The sequence below is a fragment of the Rana temporaria genome, chromosome 7 (assembly GCF_905171775.1).
Source record: "Rana temporaria chromosome 7, aRanTem1.1, whole genome shotgun sequence".
Classification (NCBI taxonomy): Eukaryota; Metazoa; Chordata; class Amphibia; order Anura; family Ranidae; genus Rana; species Rana temporaria.
In genome coordinates this window covers 180245584-180269622 of record NC_053495.1, presented here as the reverse complement: position 1 = coordinate 180269622, position 24039 = coordinate 180245584, and the positions used below count along the sequence as shown (strand labels likewise).

Genomic DNA, 24039 nt, shown 5'->3' with positions numbered 1-24039 from the left:
TCTTTAATATAAACAATACCGTACCATCAAAATAGTACATAAAATTGTGTACAAGAGACATTTGCAGAATCTGTAAACCTATGATACCGATTTACTGTACACATGTAGAATTCCCCAAATCAGTACAAAATTTGGCATTTTATTTCCAATGAGTATAGGCATATAAAAACAGGAGAACTAAAACCACTAGCTGGACTTTTAAGGCACTTGTGGTAAACAAATTATGTATAAAAAGAAGTGTCTCTTTGTGTAATATTTATTAGACGAATCAAGTAAAGAAATTCAATAAAAATTCAACATGATTGGAGGTAGACCCAAAATATTTGTACACATGAATTCAGAATTACAGCATTGCATTGCATAGTGTGGTTCTCTAAATTGTCCCAACGTTTCTGAGAGGTGTCTCTCTTTCTTCAGGGGTATAACGAAGAGTCACACATTTCTCTATAATATATATGGAGAATGGTCAGTATAAACCATGTTTTTTTGTGTCTACCTCCGATCATGATGAATTTTTATTGAATTTCTTTTCTTGATTCGTCTAATAAATATTACACAAAGAGACACTTCTTTTTATACATAATTTGTTTACCACAAGTGCCTTAAAAGTCCAGCTAGGGGTTTTAGTTCTCCTGTTTTTTGACTGTTTATTTGGATGTGGCACTACATAAGATAGACACCGATAACTCCCTTCTAGTATAGGCATATAGGTATACGTGCAGCTTATTGTATTGATATTGATAAAAATATCAAGCATTATTTTCATTGGGCTGTTTATGACTGGTCTACATCTTATAAGTAAAGTCAAATTTATAAGTAAAAGTGCAAATTTTAAAAAATCATACAAAATTTGCTCACAGCAGGAGTCTCCATTCACCGTATCAGGTCCGATTTCAGCCCAAATTTTGGGCTGACGTTGGGACCTGAAACGGACCAAAAGACGCACAGGACCTCTGTACAATTCGCACCGGAGCCGCTACGGAGATGTGTGAACCGGTTCCATAGAGAGCTGGTCACAATCTCCTGCTATGCAAATTTCCGCTGTGGATCACTTTTTAGGAGAGCAACACTAGTGTAAACGAATCCTAAGGGATAAAGAAGACATTTTGACATTTAGCGTTTAACTTACGGTTTGCCCTGGAGCACCCGGTGGACCCTAAAACAAGAAGATATATGGTTAAAGAAAATGCATTTATTAAATATGAATAACCGTCTAATAATATTTGCAAATAAAATCTCTATCTGGGCTACTGAACACAACTCTCACAGTGTTAGTTCTGTCTGTGCTGCCTCGCCAACACCCAATCAGATTCCAAGGTTTAAATTCCAGGACAAGTCTGGTGGGTTGTTGGGAGACCACACAGACAGCTGAGTGTACTGATAATTAGTGGTATGATGCCCATTATGTGGTATGTTATACTTACAGGAGGACCGGGCTGCCCTCTTGGTCCTTGAGGTCCCTAATAAGACAGAAAACAAACAGAATTGTAACCATAAATTGTAATAATCATCTAATGATCATAATCATAACGGAGATGTGAAGAATAAAAGACAGGGAATTTTCAGATATTGATGCTTAATTCAGATCTGGCAGATATTTATCACATTTAACATTAAGCTGAACATACAGTACTTAGGCAGATTGGGCAACCCAACAACTCAAGATTTTCAACTGATAACAGGTGGGCAAATCTGCAACTGTTTTTGCCATCCAAGAGTGCTTGGAATGCACAGCCAAGTCTCACATTGTGTAGGAACAGCAGGAGCAGATGGTTGAGTACTTCCAACAAATACCAACACTGTCCTTATTTGACCTTCTTACCTGGCTGTTTGATAGCCAAAAAGTCAGTACAAGCCCATACATTGGCTAATTATTGACAATTAAAACTGTTTTAAACCCAAACCCTTAACAGGCATTAGATGTGGTAGCTGCATTATTTTATTTTAGGGAATTGTTCCCCTCTGTATTCACCTGGTGATCTGGCCAGTAAAACACCTCCTTTATTGGAGTGCCCCCCACTCTGGATGACAGAGCACAGGGGGCACCTTTGTACAGTCAAACAAAATCTCCTGCGCTCAACAGTGGTGCGATGGCAATGGAAGAAGCCTGGAATTCCTATGGCTCCCAGTACATGCACAGGCCTTGCTGCCTTCCAAGGGTCAGGGAATACTCAACCGAAACACTGTAAAAGAATGAAAAGAGGGCGCACCAACGTTGCGCATTACCCAAGTGATGTTTATTATAATCAAAAAGAAGGAAACATGCTCACAAACAAGTGGATTGTAAAAGCATATCAAAGTCAACAATGGACAAAAAGCAACCAGGTCACAAGGACTGTGTCCAACACGCCAGAGGACCTTCTAGGTGGCTGATGCGTTTCGAAGGGGAGATCCAATCTTCCTCAGAGCCCTGAGGAAGAGGAGATCTCCCCTTGAAACGTGTCAGACATCTGGAAGGTCCTCTGGTGTGTTGGACACAGTCCTGGTGACCTTGTTTGTGAGTATGTTTCCTTCTTTTTGATTTTAATAAACATCACTTGGGTAATGTGCAAGGTTGGTGCGCCCTCTTTTCATTCTTTTACAGTGGCACCTTTGGACAACAGCATTGCCAGTTTGGAGAGAGGGGAGTGTTAGATGGACTAGCAGATTTAGATACACCAAAAAAGTGTAGAATGAGTGCCAGTTATACAGTATTGTATTTTATCATCTCCTGAGGAAGTAACAGACTGTGAAACGCGTTGGGACCCTTGATTACTCATCTGCACAGTACACAGCTGCAAAACCTCCTTCCCACATACAAAAAATGCTGTATAAGTCATATTTATATTCATATATTGTGATATTGGTATATTAATGATAGGAGGTCTGTTTTGCCAGCAGAGGCTAACAGTGATATATATTAGGACAGGGTTTCTCAACCAGGGTTCCGTGGAATCCAGAGGTTGCTAGGCATTCTTTCCACTGACCATCACACTACTGCATTATGTAGTAATTTTTAGCAGGGGTTCCTTGAGACCAGAAAGTTATTTTAAGGGTTCCTCTGTGTTGAAAAGGTTGAGAAAGGTTCTATTAGGCCTTGTACACACGATAGGTTAACCAGAGGACAACGGTCTGAAGGACCGTTGTCTTAGGTTAACCTATGAAGCTGACTGATGGTCCGTCGTGCCTACACACCATCAGTTAAAAAAACGATCGTGTCAGAACACAGTGACGTAAAACACAACGACGTGCTGAAAAAAACAAAGTTCAATGCTTCCAAGCATGCGTCGACTTGATTCTGAGCATGCACGGGTTTTTAACCGATGGTTTTGCATACTAACGATCGGTTTTGACCTATCGGTTACCAGTCCATAGGTTAAATTTTAAAGAAAGTTCTCATTTTTTTAACCTAAGGTTAAATAACCTATGGGGCCTACACATGATCGGTTTGGACTGATGAAAACGGTCCTTCAGACCGTTGTCCTCTGGTTAACCTATCGTGTGTACGAGGCCTTAGGGGACGTAAATGCTCTACACCTTATGGTGTTTTTTTATTATGTGTTTTTAATATTAATTGTAATCAATAAAATGTTTTTATTGTTAACACATTTGTTGTGAGTTCTTTTCCTGCAGTTTTATTTGATACCTAAAAAAATCCCCATTTTCTTATTTTTTCCTTCTTTTTGTTCATGTATATGGGGATGTGGTGCCACTTGATGTCATGCTTCATCTCTGTGTTTTTATGTACATCCCAACTTTTTGGGAATTGAGGTTGTATTCAGTTAGGCAACTAAAGTCTTCAACAGTATTCATAACAGCAACCGATTCAAATAGTGATGATTAGCCCTTGCTTACACAGCTTTGTTACAGTTTACTTTCTTATAGATGATTTTATTTAATTATCGCATTGTCACATAAATGTGTTGGCTTACCATTTCCCCCCTGGAGCCCTTTTCGCCACGACTTCCCTAAAATAAATAATAAAAATGTTATACTTTTTTAAAACCAAAGGCTAATAATATGTGTTCAACACCGTTTTTTTGCATGGACTCGGTAACTCTATTTCTCTTATTAGAAATATTTTAGACTGCATCCAGATTAAGCAAGTATCTTAAAACAGAACTAAACCCATCGATTTAATGGTTTCCAAAAACAGTTACATTTAAGACATGCCATGACTGATAGCTATCACAATTGCTTGTGCTCTCAACCAAACTGTCAAGCCATCAAATGGCTGGTGTCATAACTGATCACATGTGCAGCACCATAGCAACTGCAGATCAAACGGAAGCTTCCTTTGCAGTAAAAAAGGATAGGAGGGTTTGTTTCATAATTAATAAGCCTGTACAAGCCTCAAGTAAAACCAATCAGTGAGCTGATAATGTATTCCCACAACCACCTGTGCTAAAATCAGAAAGTCTACTTAGTTTGCAATATTCTGAGTCCTATATCAATCTAATGCATCCACAGCCGACACCAACCACCTAACAGGGTCAGAAGAGGGGAACAGGAGTGTAATTCTTGAAGCAAGTGCTATGCAACTTAATTTCTTTTTGCTTCTTAAATCACATTCAGCTTTCCAAGGTAGGTATGTTTAAAGTGGAAGTCCGGTCTAAATTTAAGTTTAAACCTGCTCCCACCCACATTCTAAGCCCTATTCTAAATACCCTGTAAAGGAAAGATATATATATATTTACTTGATCTTAGACTCCTTTCACACTGAAGCGTTTTTACAGCGCTTTAGAGTTAAAAATAGTGCTATTAAAATGCTCGTAATACGCTCTCCATGCATCTCAATGGACCCTTTCACACTGAGTCCTGCAAGCAGCATCTTTGGAGCAGCTTTTGGGCGCTGAAAAAAATGCTCCAAAAACGCCCCTCTCCATTGAAATGAAGCGCGCTGTAAAAATGCCTTACCCTTTCACACTGAGGCACTGCAAAAACGCCCTAAAACTTTGGGGTCTTAGCGGTGCTTTACCAGCACATTGGGATTGCAGATGAGGCTTTGCTCGAATAATGCTTGAAAAACACTTGAATAACGCTGGAAAAACGCCTCAGTGTGAAAGGGGCCTATAGGTAACCTTGTCTGATCATGTGATTGTTTCCCAGCACCAGCTTCAGTGTAGAGAAGGGACATTGAACAATTGATGCCCAATAGTAAGTCTATGAGTGGCGACCCTGAAGCTGGCCACCTGGGAGATCATGTGACTGGACCGGAGTACCCTTAGATTAGTAAGTATACAATATATATATATCATTCCTTTACAGAGTAGTTAAAATAGGGCTTAGCATGGGGGTGGGATTAGATTTAGGCTTAGATACGTTTAGACCGAACTTCCACTTTAAATCTGATTGGTGATAGCAAACAAAAAAAAGTACAAGAATTTTTTACATTAGTGAAAAGCAGTGTGAGAAGTGAGAAGCGGCTAGAAAGATGTTCCAGCATCACCAGAATGTATCAAAAGAGGAGAAAACACACTTGGAGTGTGCAACTCAGCGCTAACCTACTAGATGTAGGGGATGTAGGCAGCAAATATTGGCTTTTATTGGTTAAATCAGTCCAAGTTATAAATCTGAAATTGGAAAAACAGAGGTCATATATTCATTTAAAAAGTTATTATGCAACTGCTCTTGGTGGTGAGGCTGCTTCAAAGGCAGGCTGGGAACCCGAAGGCTGTAGAGACATAATGATTTGCCTCTCACACCAGAATGTTTGTTCCAGAATCACCAGATTACCAAAAAAAAGGAAAGGGATAAAGGGAAAGGGATAAGCTTTAATGCCTCAAAGGAAATAAGAAGTGCTGAGCAGATAGGCCATATTCACTGATGCATAGAACTAACCCCAAAAAGGGGCCGTTGATATAAGAGCTAGTTTTTCCCCAACAGTACAGAGGCCATCAGTCACCCAAGCAACAATCCACACACTGTGGCTTAAGTCAGTGTTTCCCAACTCCAGTCCTCAAGGCACACCAACAGGTCATGTTTTCAGGATTTTCAGATGAAACGGCTGTGGTAATTACTAAGGCAGTGAAACTGATCAAATCACCTGTGCAAAATAATGGAAAGCCTGAAAACATGACCTGTTGGTGTGCCTTGAGGACTGGAGTTGGGAAACACTGGCTTAAGTCAATGAGCATCATGGGAAATGTAGTTCCAAAACATCTGGGGTGCAAAGGTTCGCCATCACTGGTCTATGGGATGTCTTTTTGAGATTTGTTGCTTGAAGGATTTCAACACTGAATGTACAGTAATCCAGGGGGAAACTATCTCAGTCTAAGCTGCTTCTGGCTCTTACACCTCCAAAACACACAGTCACCTTAAGGTCAGTACTTGCAAGTCTCCTGGAAAGCTGCCACCTTCCAGCTTCTGATGGATATGGTCCAGGGAGTAAGGCTAGCCTTCTCTGTTTCAGGTTCCCTTGGTTAAGTCCTGCAGCCAGTTTCAAAATGGATCCAGGTCTTCAGGTTTTGCCACAACCAAGACCTCACAGAACAGCAGCACAGTTTAGAGCAGTGATGGTGAACCTTGGCCCCCCAGATGTTTTGGAACTACATTTCCCATGGTGCTCAGCTTCACTGCAGAGTGCATGAGCATCATGGGAAATGTAGTTCCAAAATATCTGGGGTGCCAAGGTTCACCATCACTGCTCTAGACTATTAATTATGAGCTCCCAAGCACCCTTCTGGGCACACCTCCCGAGGGATTGGCCAGGGCATGATAAATATTCAGACTGAGGGGTTGCACTTCCCTCTGTAAACTCTGGAAGCTTCTTTAAGAGGCAGGGGAAAACAACCGAACACCCAACCTGGGAAACCGACCAGTACAAGTAATTACTGCTTCCTTGATTTCAGAAGGAGACAAAAATGAAATATACCTAGCAGCCTATCTAGGAGGGTGCTACATATGAATCTCAAGGCTAACTTTTATATTTTTGGTGTAAGGATGCCATTAACAGCAGACTACGAGCCTGTATAAGCACGCTACATAAATATTAAAAATTAATCTCGTAAGAAAAGTGCAGAAATATGTACAGTTGTTACGAAATGGGAAGCATGCAACATATTCTAAATAAAATACTACTTTTATTGAACTTTAGCACCGAATATCACAGGTGAAAAACATCAATGGCAATGTGCGAATACTCTTGTGTAACATTTTGGACCATCTGAGCAGCAACTATGTATGTTGTACAAGAAGTATGTTGGGACTGCACTCTGAGTGAGATACTATGCCAAATAAGTGTACTCTGTACTTAGCTACTGAATTGTTCCACATTGTTAGGGAAACAATCAATATGTCATTATATGTATACACAGACATGCCTAGTTCTTCTTGCTATATTATGCTATAACAATAAAATTTTGTTTAACATTATCAGCATTCCGCACTTGAAATATTTTGGTTTATTAAAATAGGAAACACATTTGCTATAGCAAATTATTTTAAGCTGAACTTCAGACAAAAAGCAGAATGCACGAATGATTTGTATTTCTATTCATCCCGATATTTACACAGCACAGCCTCAGGTGGATGACACCACTTACAGTAAAGGAATACAGTGGTGTGCTCTCTCTAGTCTTTTAACCATGCTGGAGGTATGATTATGTCAGATTTTTGCGTCTCAAAGCGGTACAATTGATTTGCATAGAAAATTGGCGTTTTATATTGTAGGCCTGTAATTCCTAGTAATAACACACCGAAAATTGACCAAACAAGAGTCTAGTAGACATCCCGGGTATGATAAAGTTTGAAACACAAAATCATAAATTATAATATAATAAATAACTATGAATAATTATAAAAAAAATACAAAAAATAAAATGAATTTCCCCAAGATTCACTATTGATCAATTCTGCAAGTGTTCTAATTTATTATCGCTGTTTTCTAGGTCTAAAACTGCTTTTGACGTAAAGGGACCCTTTTTGGTTGCCATGGACAATCTCAAGTTTCCAGGCAGAAAGAACAGTATATATAATGTAAAAGTGCATGCAGGGCACCGGACAAAGCACTAGGGACAAAAGGGAGGTGAAATGATTTCATGCAGTAATGTAATCTATAAGATTACAGAGTACAGTATGTGTTATTAATCTTGTACTTTTTGAATTTGCCACCAGGCTCCGCCCCCATGCATCACGACACTCGCAGGGAACGGAGCCTGGCACACAGAAGCATCGGACGGAGGACACACCCTGCAGACACAGTGGGGGGACATCGCAGGAGCCTGTAGACAAGGTAAGTAACCATGACCAGGATCCTGAGATACAATCCCGAGTGTTGTTCGGGGTTACCACTAATGGTACTGAGATTTAACACTGAGCCACACTCGGGCTTACCACCAGGGATGTTATTTAAGAAAGAGATGAGTTCATCCCTCTATTTCTTCTGCTCTCGCCTCCTATTAGCATGTTCCTTGACAACACATTTGCATGCAGCACATCTGATTGGCTCCCAGGGGATTGCAGGAGGCCGATATCAAGTCAAATGTAGGTACCTTGCTAGTTTAATCTTAAAAAGTGGCATTTAATGAATACAGCCATAGTGGTACATTTGTATATTGTGCCTTGTGTTCGGCTTAAAAAAATAAGGAAAACTGAACATTTTTTGCAAATTATAATAATGAGAATTTAAAAGCCTGTCAATTATTCCAGTGCAGATTATAAGGTAAAATTAAAAGTAGGAACCCAATTAATGGCTAAAGCTGGCCACTCACATATCTTTTCATTTAGCCCACAGATTCCTCCATCCACATTGTACATGTTTTGTTTTTTGACAGCTCGCCCTACTGGCTGTCAAAATACCTGAACAACTCACCAGTTAAAAAAAAAGAAAAACCTTGAACAACTGCTTTATCCGATTGGATGGCTGCTGTTAGGCCAAACATTTTCTGGCAGGTCCCTTCAACAAAAGTTGATCGAACACTTGACTCTTGACGAATGGAGCAAGGCCACCAGGGCCACTCACCACTCACTAAGTACATTTTGTCCAGTTCCTCCACTTTTAGAAACAACAAAGAATGATCTTATATAGGATATATCTTACTATAACTGCATGCTATCCACATCCAGTCTCTAAAAGTTTGTGAAAAATGCACCATATTTATACAAAATACAGATAATACTTTATGCTGTGATACTCACCAGAGCACCTGTAGGTCCAATTATTCCACCAGGTCCATGTGGACCACTGTTCCCCTGTACAAAATCAGAAAAATACTCATCAGCATAATAATCCAATAAGAGAAGAATGGATATATAGATTAGGGCCCGGATTCAGAGAGAATGGCGTAACTTTATGCGGGCGTAGCGCATCTCACATACGCTACGCCGCCGTACTATAGAGTGGCGAGTACCGTATTTAGAAACAACTTGCGCCCTAAGTTACGGCGGTGCAGCATATATGGGCCGGCGTAAGCCCGCGTAATTCAAAGTAGGTTGGCAGTGGGCGTGTTTTATTATAATGAACCGTGACCCCATGCAAATGAGGGGCTGAACGAACGGCGCATGCGCCGTCCGTGGACGTATCCCAATGCGCATGCTCAGAATCACGTCGCAAATACTTAATTCTTTCGACGTGAACGTAACTTACGCACAGCCCTATTCGCGTACGACTTACGCAAACGACGTAAACGACGGAAAATTCGACGCTGTTCCGAAGTCCATACTTAACATTGCCTGCGCCTCATATAGCAGGGGTAACTTTACACCGGTCATACGCCTTACGTAAACGACGTATATCAATGCGCCGGGCGCAAGTGCGTTTGTGAATTGGCGTTTCTAGCTTATTTGCATATTCTACGCGTAAATCTACGGAAGCGCCCCTAGCGGCCAGCGTAAATATGCACCTAAGATACGACGGCGTAAGAGACTTACGTCAGTCGTATCTTAGACAAATTCTGGCGTATCTGATTCTTTGAATCAGGCGCCAAGATACGACGGCCCGGATTCAGACTTACGACGGCGTATCTGGAGATACGCCGTCGTAAGTTGTTTCTGAATCCGGGCCTCGATTTGGATTGTAAATGCTCAGGAGCAGAGCCCTCCTAACCCTCTTGCATTGAATTGTATTGTACCTGTACTGACTCCCTTTATATTGTAAAGCACTGCCCAAACTGTTGGCATTATATAAATCCTGAACAATAATAATAATAACAGTGTACTTTTCTATCTATTAGATAAGCAACAAACAAGACATCTATAGAAGGAAAAACATTGTGTGTCACTTACAGCTTGCCCTGCTGGACCTTTGGGGCCAACAATGCCAACTAGACCGATGTCACCATCTGGACCCTGGAAATATGAGTCATAAAGTTCCATGTAAATAAAAACACACACAAAACCACATATACAGAAGAAATAAGAAGTAAAAACATTTCCAATGGTACTGTTTTGTTAAACTTGTTGTTGCCCAAAGCGAAGAAACAGAATTCGTTTTTTGATAAAGTGGAATGTAAAATCTGATTGCTTGCTACTAACATTCTTCCAAAAAAAAACAGGACAACCAGCCAAGAGGTCCTGATAAAAGTTTTATGTGGTTTGCATGCGATGATCACCCATGGTCTGATAATCTTAGCCAATTTTATTTTTGATGTATGTGTAATGTTTTAAATCTTTTCATTATAACTATTGTTTTATTGTTTATGCAAACACAATAGTTAGGCCAACATCTATGGCAAGCTACAGTCTTTTAATGGAGTTTTAGCCGTACATGTGAACATGATTAGCTTTAAAAAATCATCTTTTCAGTGTGTGTTAGCGTCATAAAACCTTTCTTCTTTATATAGTTTGTAACTATATTTGTACATGAGAGCAGCCATATTTGCTCAATACCAATGAAGGCTCTGCTTCCTACTTCTTAGTGCATCACAATGGATGTACCATACTGTTCATCTCCCTCAATTTCAGCCTCATTATGTTCTGACTCATGAAAAACAATGAACTCCCTATTTATTAAAGTAGTTGAAAAGGCAATTTTTTTACCTTAGCTAACCCTAAGGTAAAAAAAACTTTGGGTGCAGCTCAGCCAGGATCCTCCCCCCATTAAATAATTACCTGACCCTGATCTCGATCCAGCGCTGTGCCCAAGAGCAGCAGCAATGCTCTCTCTCCATCCTCACTGGATTCAATTGGAGCAGCAGGAGCCACTGGCTCCTGTTGCTGTCGATCAAATCCAGTGACATGGAAGGGGGCGGAGCAGGGCTGAGTCGCACTGTGTGCTCACTCAGCTGGGGGGAGGAGCCAGGGGAACCCCAGAAGGGGAGGATCGAGGTTACTCTGTTCAAAACCTTTGCATAGAGCAGGTAAGTAAAACATATTTTTTTAAGAGACTTTACAGTCACTTTAAAGTTATTGAGAATCTTCAGTCAAACAAATGCGTAAACATACAAGTTAATTATCCAATCAAGGGAAAAACATCTGCAAAGGATTGGGTATTCAAAGTTAACAAGAATTTGCTTTTAATTTGCTGGTAATTTGAAGTGAATATTTACCCAATTTTTAAAGAGTAAAGATTTTTGTTGTGAAACCTTCTCTGAGTGATCAATGTACATTGCAAGCATTTTAACAAACGTAGATTCCTACTCATTTTTACGCTGAAGAAACTTGCAGGGCCGCAGGGCAGTATTCCAACATGATAACGACCCCCAAACACACCTCCAAGATGACCACTGCCTTGTTAAAGAAGCTGAGGGTAAAGGTGATGGACTGGCCAGGCATGTCGTCAGACCTAAACCCTATTGAGCATCTATGGGGCATCCTTAAATGGAAGGTGGAGGAGCGCAAGGTCTCTAACATCCACCAGCTCCTTGAGGTTGTCATGGAGGAGTGGAAGAGGACTCCACCAGAACAGGTTGCCACTGAACTCCATGCCCAAGAGGGTTAAGGCAGAGCTGGAAAATAATGGTGGCCACACAAAATATTGACACTTTGGGCCCAATTTGGACATTTTTACTTAGGGGTGTACTGACATTTGTTGCCAGCGGTTTAGACATTAATGGCTGTGTGTTGAGTTATTTTGAGGGGACAGCAAATTTACACTGTTATACAAGCTGTACACTCACTACTTTACATTGTAGCAAAGTGTCATTTCTTCAGTGTTGTCACATGAAAAGATATAATAAAATATTTACAAATATGTGAGGGGTGTACTCACTTTTGTGAGATAATGTATATGTGCGGTATATATATTTTTTAAATTTGCTATATTTACATCCTACGAAAGCAGGGTTATCCTTTAGGTAAAGATTCCAAAACTTCTTTAGTGAATCAGTCTCGTTATCTCAACAGTTACCTATCCAGGAGGCTGAGTGACTAAAGTGAAAACTAATCTCCTTCTACTGGCTAATCTAAAAATCTGTATAGACTAAGGGCCAGATTCACACAGGGCAGCGGCGGCGTAACGTATCGTAGATACGTTACACCGCCCCAATTTTTCATCGCAAGTGCCTGATTCAAAAAGGACTTGCAATGAAAACCTACGCCGGCAGCCTCCGGCGCAAGGCGGGCCAATTTAAATGGGCGTGTGCCATTTAAATTAGGCGCGCTCCCGCGCCGGACCAACCGCGCATGCTCCGTTTCCGAACTCCCGCCGTGCATTGCACGCCGTGACGTCATTTTTTCGAACGGCGACGTAATTCCGTATTCCCGGACGGATTACGTAAACAACGTTATTTTTTAAATTTTGACGCGGGAACGACGGCCATACTTTATACAGCAATACGATTGCTGTGTAAAGTTAAGGCACCAAAAAAAACGACTAACTTTGCAACGGGAAACTCCTAATTTGCATACCCAACGCTGGTTTTCCAACGCAAACTCCCCCAGCGGCGGCCGTGGTATTGCATCTTAAGATCCGACAGTGTAAAACAATTACACCTGTCGGATCTTATGGCTATCTATGCGTAACTGATTCTATGAATCAGTCGCATAGATAGAAACAGAGATACGACGGCGTATCAGCAGATACGCCGTCGTATCTCCACTGTGAATCTGGCCCTAAGACCTTGGTTTGAGAGTAACTTGGTTTGAGAGCGTTTTGCAAAAAAAGCAAACTGTTTTAATACATTTTGCCTTGATATACAAGCGATGTCTTGATATAAGAGTAGTGTCATGTCACAACTGAGTATAAAAAAGAAGAGAGGAGCCTCTCAGTGTAGTAATATGGTTACATTTAATGAAAGTACAACATTTAGCAACTTATTGCTACACTCAGAGGTGCCTCTCTTCTCTTTTATACCCTGTAAAAAAATGCTTTGATAAACAAGTGCTTTGGATTACAAGCATGTTTCTGGAACGAATTATGCTCGCAAACCAAGGTTTTACTGAATATTCTCTATAATAATGGAAATATGGCACAAAAAAGCATCTAAATACGAAAAAGTCACAATAATTAACTTTCAAACAATACAATAATATCTCAAACATATATTACAGCAATAGTAACAGCTTATGAATATGAACTGGAAGACAGAATAAGTAATGAGGAAGATAAGCAGAGATACAATCATTCTGTGTATTTTGGCATAACATGGAAATTGTTCCTCTGTGATTCTCTCATTTTTATCATTATACTGGTCTAGGGTTTTCATAAGGGACATAAATGTAGTCACTAGGAGTAGGTGGATCGACTTGTCTATGGAGAAATTAATTGACTGTGGAGATGTAAGGTATAATAGTAATTAAGTGGTTATGTGATGTTGTGAGAACATTGAAAAGAGTTTATCTTCATGCAAAATCATTTTTTTTTTCAACAGCAGTGGAACTAAAACAGGATGATGATGTTTAGCCATACCGTTGGTCCTGGGAAACCTTGAAAACCCATTAGGCCTGGGTCACCATCTTCTCCCTAGAAAACCACAATTTATTACATTTTGTTTTTATGATATCATTACTATTTCATGCACATGTAAAGGCTTGTTCAAGTCACTACTCGTACACACGACCGAGGAACTCGACGGGCGAAACACATCGTTTTCCTCGTCGAGTTCCTTGTTAAGCTGTCGAGGAACTTGACAAGGCAAGTTTCTCCACTCCCGTCGAGGCAAAAGAAGACATGCTCTATTTTTGGCTCGACGGGATCCTCGACAGTTTCCACGTCGAAAAATGTACACACGACTGGTTTCCTCGGCAAAAAAAAAAATCCCAGCAAGTTTCTTGCTGGTTTTTGCCGAGAAACTCGGTCGTGTGTACGAGGCCTAACAGCTTGGGAATCTGGGAATTTGAATGAGTCCTTATGCCGTGTACACACGACCGTTTTTAATGTCATGGAAAAAACGTTTTTCTTGATGTGATTCTTGTCAAGCCTGCCTTGCAAACACACGATCGTGAAAAAAAAATGCCTGTCGTTAAAGCCTACACAAAATTAGAGTATTTTCTTCATTTTTAATGGCCATTTTTCACATTGAGAAAAATGCTCTGGTGCCTACACACGATCGTTATTAATGACCAATTTAAAAAATTACACTTGCAAGAATATTTACTTGAGCCCTAACAGAGTCCGGTCCAATTATCAACTCTTTCTTATCACTAAATCCCTGATGAAGGGGGGGGGCAGTGATGCCCCTAATGCATATTTGCTTCTTACAGTCACTATTTTGATTAATAAACACTAACTTGACTCTCAATTAAATCAGTGGTGCTTTTGTCTTTCTAAAATTTTTATGAATGTTGTCTGCAGGACATATCAGAACCTATAGGTTTACACACCGTGAGGGGTTTATTGCTCAACCAACACTTCCCTATCAATACTGTAAAAGACAAACAAGCTCCACTTACAAGAAGACCCTTCAAGCCCGGCTCGCCCTTCTGCCCTTGATCCCCTTGACTTCCAAGGAGACCTCTTGAGCCTGGCTTTCCTGGATGACCACGCAGTCCATATTCACCCTGAAAAAGTAGAATGGAAATACATTTTGTATTTAATCTTTCTTTATAACATTTTTGAAAGTATACAAAACAGCAAGCCAAGGTACAGACACGCAGACTGCACATATGATTGGCAATGGTGTGCCAACTGGCAATGGTGTGCCAAGAGTAAATGCAGGGAAGAAGTTGTTCCAGGCTTCTTATTAGGCCAAATCAATCTAGTGGTACAAGATGATCTACATATTTGAGAATAACTATGGTCTCTTTCTACATTCATGTAGGACATGGATGGTTATATAATGAATCATATCACTCAAGTATGTAACTAGAAATAAAGGCAGATGAAGTGGAAATGGAAATATCAACAAATTAAACCATGTTAGGGCCTATGTCGGGCTTGTATGACTGGCATCAGTGTGACATTGACTCAGAACAACTGTGCCAATTAAGTTTTAAGACTTAATTTAAACTTTTTTGATCTACAGTGAGGGAAAAAAGTATGCCAACTGACAAAGGAATGGCAGTCTATAATTTTAATGCTAGGTTTATTTTAACAGTGAGAGACAGAATAACAACAACCCAACCCCCCCACCACCCCACCCCATTTCAAAAATGTTATAAATCGATTTGCAATATAATGAGTGAAATAAGTATTTGACCCCTTCGCGATACATGACTTAAGCCTCGTACACACGACCGAGTTTCTCGGCAAAAACCAGCAAGAAACTTGCTGGGAGATATTTTTTTGCCGAGGAAAGCGGTCGTGTGTACATTTTCGTCGAGGAAACTGTCGAGAAACTTGACGAGCCAAAAAGAGAGCATGTTCTCTATTTCCTTGACGGGAACGGAGAAAATTGGCTTGTCGAGTTTCTCAACGGCCTCACAAGGAACTCGACGTGCAAAACGATGTGTTTCGCCAGTCGAGTTCCTCGGTCGTGTGTACGAGGCTTTAGAACTTGGTGGCAAAACCCTTGTTGGCAATCACAGAGGTCAGACATTTCTTGTAGTTGGCCAGTATGGTTGATGTCAGACGAGCGACTCTGCCACTAGCAATCCTGTGGCTGGTAACTTGTTGAAATTGCAGCAAAAGGATTGTTAAGAAGCTGCTTGCTTGTCCCTAAGGAATCCCTGCCTCTGTAGCCGAGGCAGTGAAATGTTGCTCCCACTGCTAGCAATTTTGATTCAGCAGCATTTTGACTAGTGACACCTTTCTGCATTCGGCTACAGAGGGACAGACAGGCAAGCTCCTTAGTGATTCTACCACTGGAGTTTTTTTTTCTCTAGCAGTAGAGCAACATGTCTGACATCAGCCAAAGTCTTCAAAAGATGGGCATACTGCTCATTTATCACATTATCGCCTTCAGTACTGTGTGCTTGCACAGTAGAGCACGTTAAAACAAATGTCACTTGTTCTGACTCCCATCCCACAGTTTGTGTTCCAGTGAATTACTACAACAATAGTAATAAAACTGCAGGTCCCAGAATCTGGTGCAGATGTGCATAGTAGCCAATCAGCTTCTAAATTCAGCTTGTTCTGTTAAGCTTGGACATTAAAACATGGAAGCTGATTGGTTTCTATGCAGAGTTGCACCAGATTTTTCACTTTCCAGTTTTAGTAAATCCCCCCTAATGCAATCCTAATATTTATAAATCAAATTATCAGTTTAATATTAATGTAATCGTGTACCCCACCATTAAAAATATACATGCATACATATTTTAATACCTTAGGTCCTGGTGCTCCCGTGTTGCCTGGGATGCCAGGAATGCCTTTCCCCCCCTGTCCACCAGGTAATCCAGCCAGTCCAGAAAGCCCTGGATTGCCCTTTTCACCCTGCAGAAATGAATGTTCAGAAAGAAACAACAACATAGTTGGTTGATGGCATGTGCAGCATTGTGGCTAAGCGGTTAGACTGTGTTTTTTGGAGCACAGGGATCCATGGTTTATTTCCCACCAGAATACCCATTATTAAGTTTGTGTGGGTTTTCTTAGGTGCTCCATTTTTCATTCATTCAGTCCTATTGTAATGTGTGTCTTTGTACAACTGTGTTAGGGGCAGTAGACTGTAAGTCACTCTAAAAACAGGTCAAGTTTAAGCAGTACTATGTAAATTAAAGGGTCAGTCCACCTGAAAGTGATATTTGACTTCAGAGCCAGGTGGGTTGAGCCAGCCACTGGATTCTTGTATGTTTTGGATATGCCAACAGTGAGATCTTCCTGCCAAACGTCTTAAATCTGTTCCTGTCTACCCGGGAGTGTTGGGTGTTGTTACCTTACACTATCTTTGCATGTTCCAGTGCCTCCTGTTACAATTTCCATTATTTAAAATAGATTATCATGTGGAAGACAGATTGGAAACCCCTAATAATTGCAGCAGAAGGTGTGCCGACCTAGTAACTCCATATGGAGATGTTGGAAGCCCTTCATAATGGGCGCAGCAGGTGTGAAAACCTGGAAGCTCAGTACAGGGATGATGGTGGCCCTTCATAATGTGCACAGCAGGTGTGGAGACCTGGGAGCATGGTGCAGGGATGGTGGTAGCCCTTCATAATAGGCAAAGCAGGTGTGGAAACCTGGGAACTCAGTGCATGGATGGTGGTAGCCCCTCATAATGGGCACAGCAGGTGTGGAAACCTGGGAACTCAGTGCAGGGAGTCCTTCATAATGGGCACAGAGACCTGGGAACTAAGATCAGATTCAACTCGGGGATTCAACAATAGAATACCTGAGTGATCTAAAGAAACTGTCAGACAGTTTAACGCTCCAGCATTCACCAAGAATGGAGAAATCAGTATCAGGTTGACTAACCTTTTAAGGTCCTTTCACACTAGGCGGACTCTGTCGCTACCGAGTCCGCCTGCTCCCGCCAGCTCAGCGGGAGATCAGTCCGTTGATTTCCACTGAGCTGGCGAATGACAAGTTCCTCTCTGCTCACTGAGGGGGGCGGGGCTTGTCGGGTGCCGCTGTTTCCTATGGAGCAATCTTCCATGGACGGTTGGGGACGTATTTAGCGGATCGGATCGGGTCGGATGTCAGCGGACATGTCTCTGCTGACATCCGACGCTCCATAGAGATGCATGGAGTGGCTTTTCACCTGAACGATCCGTTCCTATGAAAGGGGCCTTAATCAAACATAGATTTCTTTATTTGTTTATTAGTTATTTTTTCTCATACAGCGCTAACACTTTACAGAGAACACTGAAGCGCGACAACATTGGTCCCTGCCCCTGAGGAAGTTCAAAATCGAATGTCCTTTCTTATCTCATACACCTGAGGGTAAATTTTTACTGGAACCAAATCAATGTGTCAATATTTTGGGGACTATAGGAAGAATCCTAAATAAACTCAGTTGTCCTAATAATGGACCAAGATTCCTACATATTTTCTGATGCCAAGCCCATGCATTCTAAATGATGTGTACTGAACAAAATGGTAACAAGCTCACACATTCTGGGGACGTCAAGTCGTTAATGCAATCAGACATCGGTCAATAACAGAACTAACCGCTGAGCCACCACGTTATCCACAATGTTTCTTTTTAATTCGGCACAGAACTGAACTCAACCGCCCTGACTCAATCAATAACGTCAACTTAAGCACTTGAAAATTTGGGAAATATAAATAGTCCTAAAAAGCAACCACACACAGCTCCATGTCTCGTACAGATGTGCTGGCAAAGCTGTTAATAAAACTCAGGTTTCCCTTTTATTTTTCAAAAACTCCAGTTTGGGATTAATTTGGCCTTGTGAGGCAACAAACAATGAAATGGACAGGAAAAAAAATAATAAAAAAAAAAAAGTTTTTCCTATCGTATATTTTTATGGCTACATCAAACAAGCGAAACATTAAAGAAAACTCAAATGTATATGATATTGTTTTCTACACATAACATATGAACTATCTGCGTCAGATATAGAGGCAATAAAATCACACTAAGCAAAAGCATGTTTTTATGTCTCAGTTACAGCCAAGGATAAACATATTAAATAGTCATTGTATAGCCCTTGGAACAGATAATAGAAGGAACGTTAGAGACATTGCTACTTGGTTTCTTTTTTATGAATATAAAAAAAACGTGGGGAAGCACTCCAGTTAGGGAAGAACGCTGAAAACTGACCACATAACACAACCGTGAATTCAGAAACCAATGACCCTTTCTGTAAACAGAAGAAAAATTTGTTTTGGGGTTGTCGTGGATTCTAAAGCCTCGTACACACGGCCGAGGAACTCGACGTGCCAAACACATCGAGTTCCTCGGCCAGTTCAGCCCTGAAGCCGCCGAGGAGCTCGGCGGGCCGAGAGCTCCCATAGAACAACGAGGAAATAGAGAACATGTTCTCTATTTCCTCGCCGAGCTCCTCGTCGGCTTCCTCGGCCGAAAGTGTACACACGGCCGGGTTTCTCGGCAGAATTCAGCCAGAAACTCGGTCGGAAGCTGAATTCTGCCGAGGAAACTGGTCGTGTGTACGGGGCCTTACACTTCTGCTTTTCCTTAGGTTACTTTCACACTGCTCCATTGCAAAAATGCAGTAAAAAAGCATATGCATTTTTGCTACGTTTTTACTGTGTGTTTGCTGCGTTTCCAGTGTGTTTTGCACCTGTGAGAAAAGGACACGTGACTCCAAAAACACACAAAAAAAAGCAACGCGGTGCGTTTTTGATGCATTTTCTAATAATTTCAATGGGAAGTGCATTTTTGGTGTGTTTTTTTATCGCACCTAAAATACAGTATACAGGACTTTTAAACCTGCAACTGACCAGCATGAAGAGCTCCATAGGATTTAGTAGTTACGTAAGGAGGCATGCAAATGGACACAGTGTGGCATTTAAATGGGCAAAGTGAGGCATGCAAATGGGCATTGTTGACCCTTTTTTCCATTTTTTTTGTGGTAAAATTAGGTGCCTGCTTATATTCGGGTCGGCTTATACTCAAGTATATATGGTATACATTTTTCTTCCACTTATGATAAAGTAAAAATTGAAGAAAAATTGCTCGGTGTGAAAACAGCCTTCGCGTTACTTTCAAGAGATATCTCTAAATAATCCCCTGACTACAGAAATGCTGGAAAAGTCCAACCCTTACACTCAACCCGCCATATAACCAAGCCTACAATTTGACCTAACACCTAAATGTACCCTTTAACACTTAGGGGTCTATCTATAAAACATCTGTTGTGACGGAAATTGCCGCACCTCCTCTATTGTGTGTGATTCTTATGTTGTCAAATAACATCCAACTGTTTTAAAGTGATCACATCATAGAAGTAAAAGTGCAACATTTTAGAGCCACACAGGACCCCTTCATCAGACATGTGATTTGGTGCAATCACATGCCTGATGAAGGGGTCCTGCATGACTCTGAAACAATGCACTTTCACCGCTATGATGTGATGATGTGATCACTTTAATAAACAGTTGTACGTTATTTTCAATATTATTTCATATGCTTTGACTCATGTCGACACCAGTTTCCAGCTAGCATGTTGACAGAGGTATGACTGGAAAAAAACAATTATGGCCACTAGGTGGTGGTGGAGATATAGGAACTACATATATTAGAGGAAATATGGCAATTTTCGGTCTGATCATTCAGACGTTTGTCATGTCAACACAGTAAAAATGTTATACATTAAACCTATAATCCAGCTTTTTTTAACCTTTTTACCCATCCCTAAAATAATGTTCAGGGCTTGAGGTACCCTTGATAAAACCAATTCAGGGGTCAATGGGAAAATCTCCCCTTATAGTGGTGGTCAGAATGCCAACTACAAAGATCCTTGGTGTCATGCTGCTTACTTTGCTAAGTGTTGTTGGCAATGGACCTATGCAGTCACCATCAAATAGGAGGCCAATCAACTACTGCTCAAAAAACCCATAGCAACCTCTGGAGGAACCCCAGTAGAGAATGGCTGCTCTAATGGCTGAATACAGGACTTCCTCTCTTTAATCCCAATGGCCGAACAGAGCAGTAGGAGTGCAAAGGGAAGGTGAGTATAAGCTGCTGTTGGAACTTTTTATGGGTAAAGCATAGATTGGCTTTTAGGCCTTGTACACACTCTCAGTCCATCCGATGAGAACGGTCTTATGGACTGTTTTCATCGGTTAACCGATGAAGCTGACTCATGGTCCGTCGCGCCCACACACCATCGGTTAAAAAAAGATTGTGTCAGAACGCAGTGATGTAAAACACAACGACGTGCTGAAAAAAACGGAGTTTAATGCTTCCAAGCATGCGTCGACTTGATTCTGAGCATGTGTGGATTTTTAACCGATGGTTGTGCCTACTAACGATCGTTTTTTTCCCATCGGTTAGGAATCCATCGGTTAAATTTAAAGAAAGTTGGCTTTTTTTTAACCAATGGTTAAATTACCCATGGGGCCCACACACGATCGGTTTTGACCAATGAAAACGGTCCATCAGACCGTTGTCCTCTATTTAACCTATCGTGTGTACGAGGCCTAACAGTCCAAGCTCAATTTCTGAAGCTGCAAAGGCGGGCAATACTCAAATTAGCTGATCTTCTAAACCAGAAAGCCAGCTTTGCTGTAGGAGTCATCTACATACAAATGTGAGCAATGCTGTGTTTGTGCGCCCCGCCAGTGCATCATCATAAAGCACAACCAATAAATATTCTATTGATTTAAAAAGTAGCAGAATTGACTGCATACAACTCCTCAGGACTGTTAGATGCATGAAAACTCAAGACCAATATTCTATTTAAATGAAAAGGTTGTTATGTTTTCCAAAATTACATTAAGGTTATGCTACTATAACTTGTCAGTTTAGATGCAATCAGATTGGCCCACTTCATGCACACACATCTCACAAGGTATGAATACTCACATGTAGTCCAGGTCTTCCAGGTAAACCAGGCTTTCCAGGAAATCCAATCACAGAGTCAGAGCCAGGGAAACCATTTGCACCTCTCAGTCCCAGTGGACCCGTTTTACCCTAAAACACAAATCTGTCACCTTATGGGGGAACTTGGCCTTTGACTATCAACATTTTTTACATGGTGTGACTAATGACCAATAAGTGAAAATCTTACAGTACAGCAAATACAAAGCCAGTGCACTTTAAATTAAGGGAATGTATTATGTTTTTTTTTTTATATATACCGTCATATACATACATGAAATTATGGACTTTTAATTACCAGTAATTCATCATCATTCCAATAAATTTAAATGGTAAAAACTGTATTTTTTTTATGAATAATTTAAATCAACATGTTCTTATATAAATAAAAAATATACATCACTTTATCAATTTTAATAGCACCTTGAAGCCCAACTTCTGGGTTAAGCCCCTGAGGAGCTCATCAACCCCCTCCTCTCTTAAGGGCCCCATAGAAATATGTTATGCAGTTTTTTTTTAAATAAAATACTTACCCTTTTCCAAAATGTTCAGGACAGTCATAATGTGCTTGTCCTCTTCATTATTCTCACATGAGTGGGCAGTCCTCCTTTATTCAGAGTGGCACTGATATCACCACATCTTTGCATCAATACACAAGTATTGATGGGAACCGTTGTGACCTCCTGTGTATTTACAGTATCACTCCTGTTTTCTGCATTGAGTATTGCTGCAAACTATTTAACACAGAAAACTAGGGATACCATGTGGCAGAAAAGAAGTACTCCAAGGGGCAAGCTTGAAGGTATTGCAGCCCAAGCTCTTTTCTTCTTTTTTTTTTTTTTAAAAACCAGCCTGGGCACCATATGACAAATTAGTCCCAATTTGAGTTTTAACTTAATCTCAACCTCATGAAAATGAATATAATATACATTTGACAATCACATTTGCAAATCCATTTTAATTGCCACGTGACCACTACTGAATTTACAGCCATTGCCGTAGGTGACTGGTTCTCATTCGAGTAGGAAAAAATGGCAACCAGGCAGGATTTTTAAAGCAGAAAAGGCATACTAAGGGGTTTATTTACTAAAACTGGAAAGTGCAAAATCTGGTGCATAGAAACCAATCATCTTTGAGTTTTTTTTTGCCAAAGGTTATTTGAACAAGCTAAAGTTAGAAGCTGATAGCAAGGAAAGGCGAAACCGAATGTGGATTGGAGTACTGCACACCCCTGAATAGATATTTGGACAAAGGAAAAGTACCCCTAGGGGCTTTGAGTTGCAGCTGTAAAAGTAAAATAATTCAATGGGAAGTGTGGAAAATTGTATAATTTATTAAAAACAATTAAATTACAGGGTAAGAAAACCATCTGGTAAACATCAGAATATGGACCCCAAAATGTTGTTTATAAACATGTAGGTACAATAAATGAATATAGATGAATATAGCAGTATAATGGTTTAACTTATGCGCAAGGACCCCAAAGGTGGGGTCCTTGTTGGGGTCCTTGCGCATAAGTTAAACAATTATACTTCTATATTCATCTATATTCATTTATTGTACCTACATGTTTATAAACAACATTTTGGAGTCCATATTCTGATGTTTACCAGATGGTTTTCTTACCCTGTAATTTAATTGTTTTTAATAAATTATACAATTTTCCACACTTCCCATTGAATTCTTTTTTCTTTTACAGCTGCAACTCAAAGCCCCTAGGGGTACTTTTCCTTTGTCCAAGTTAGAAGCTGATTGGCTAGCATGGACAGCTGCATCAGATTTTGAGAGCACCAGTTTTAGTAAATCTCCCCCTATGTCTCTTCTGCATTAAAGTTTCTTACCTGCCTGTCTGCACTGCTCATGAAGCAATTCTGACATCAGTGAAGATGAATGACCTCTCGCACATGTGTCATCCCAGGCTGGCCAATCAACGCAGCTAATGATTGAGAATTCAGGAGAAGACTGGTCAAAGATTCAGGAGTTTCAGGAAATCATGCCGCTGGAGTGGAGATGAGTGTAGTTCCCCTTTAAATCAACCTTTTTTTTTAAAAAAACAAACCCTGGTTTTGCACAGAGCAGCTTGGATCCTCCTCTTCTCTTGTCCCAATGTGGGCGCTCCTGGCTCCTCCCCCCGCCAATAGCCCCCCACAGCAAGCAGCGTGCTGTGGGGGCACCAAAGCAGGCGCACTCCCGACCTGCAGCTTTGTGTTCATTCACACATGGGGCCGCAGCTTGGACCCACCCCCTTCGTCTCCTGATTGGCTCACTGGCTGTGATTGAAATACCAACCTAATCGTTCTCTTCGCTCTTCTCAAGACCTCCTACTCTCTAGCTCTCTCATCAC

The 24039-nt window shown here is 40.8% G+C and overlaps 1 protein-coding gene across 1 annotated transcript in view; it reads right to left on the bottom strand.

Annotated features, from left to right (window-relative positions):
• COL24A1 (collagen type XXIV alpha 1 chain) overlaps positions 1–24039 on the bottom strand; it is a 359199-nt gene that overhangs the window by 12370 nt on the left and 322790 nt on the right. Inside the window, exons 47-55 of the mRNA XM_040360554.1 lie at positions 21681–21788; positions 16562–16669; positions 14749–14856; positions 13766–13819; positions 10204–10266; positions 9118–9171; positions 3912–3947; positions 1425–1460; positions 1130–1156 (exon numbers count right to left, since the gene is read on the bottom strand). Coding sequence (XP_040216488.1) covers positions 1130–1156; positions 1425–1460; positions 3912–3947; positions 9118–9171; positions 10204–10266; positions 13766–13819; positions 14749–14856; positions 16562–16669; positions 21681–21788 — 594 coding nt within the window. The remainder of the gene's footprint in view (positions 1–1129; positions 1157–1424; positions 1461–3911; positions 3948–9117; positions 9172–10203; positions 10267–13765; positions 13820–14748; positions 14857–16561; positions 16670–21680; positions 21789–24039) is intronic.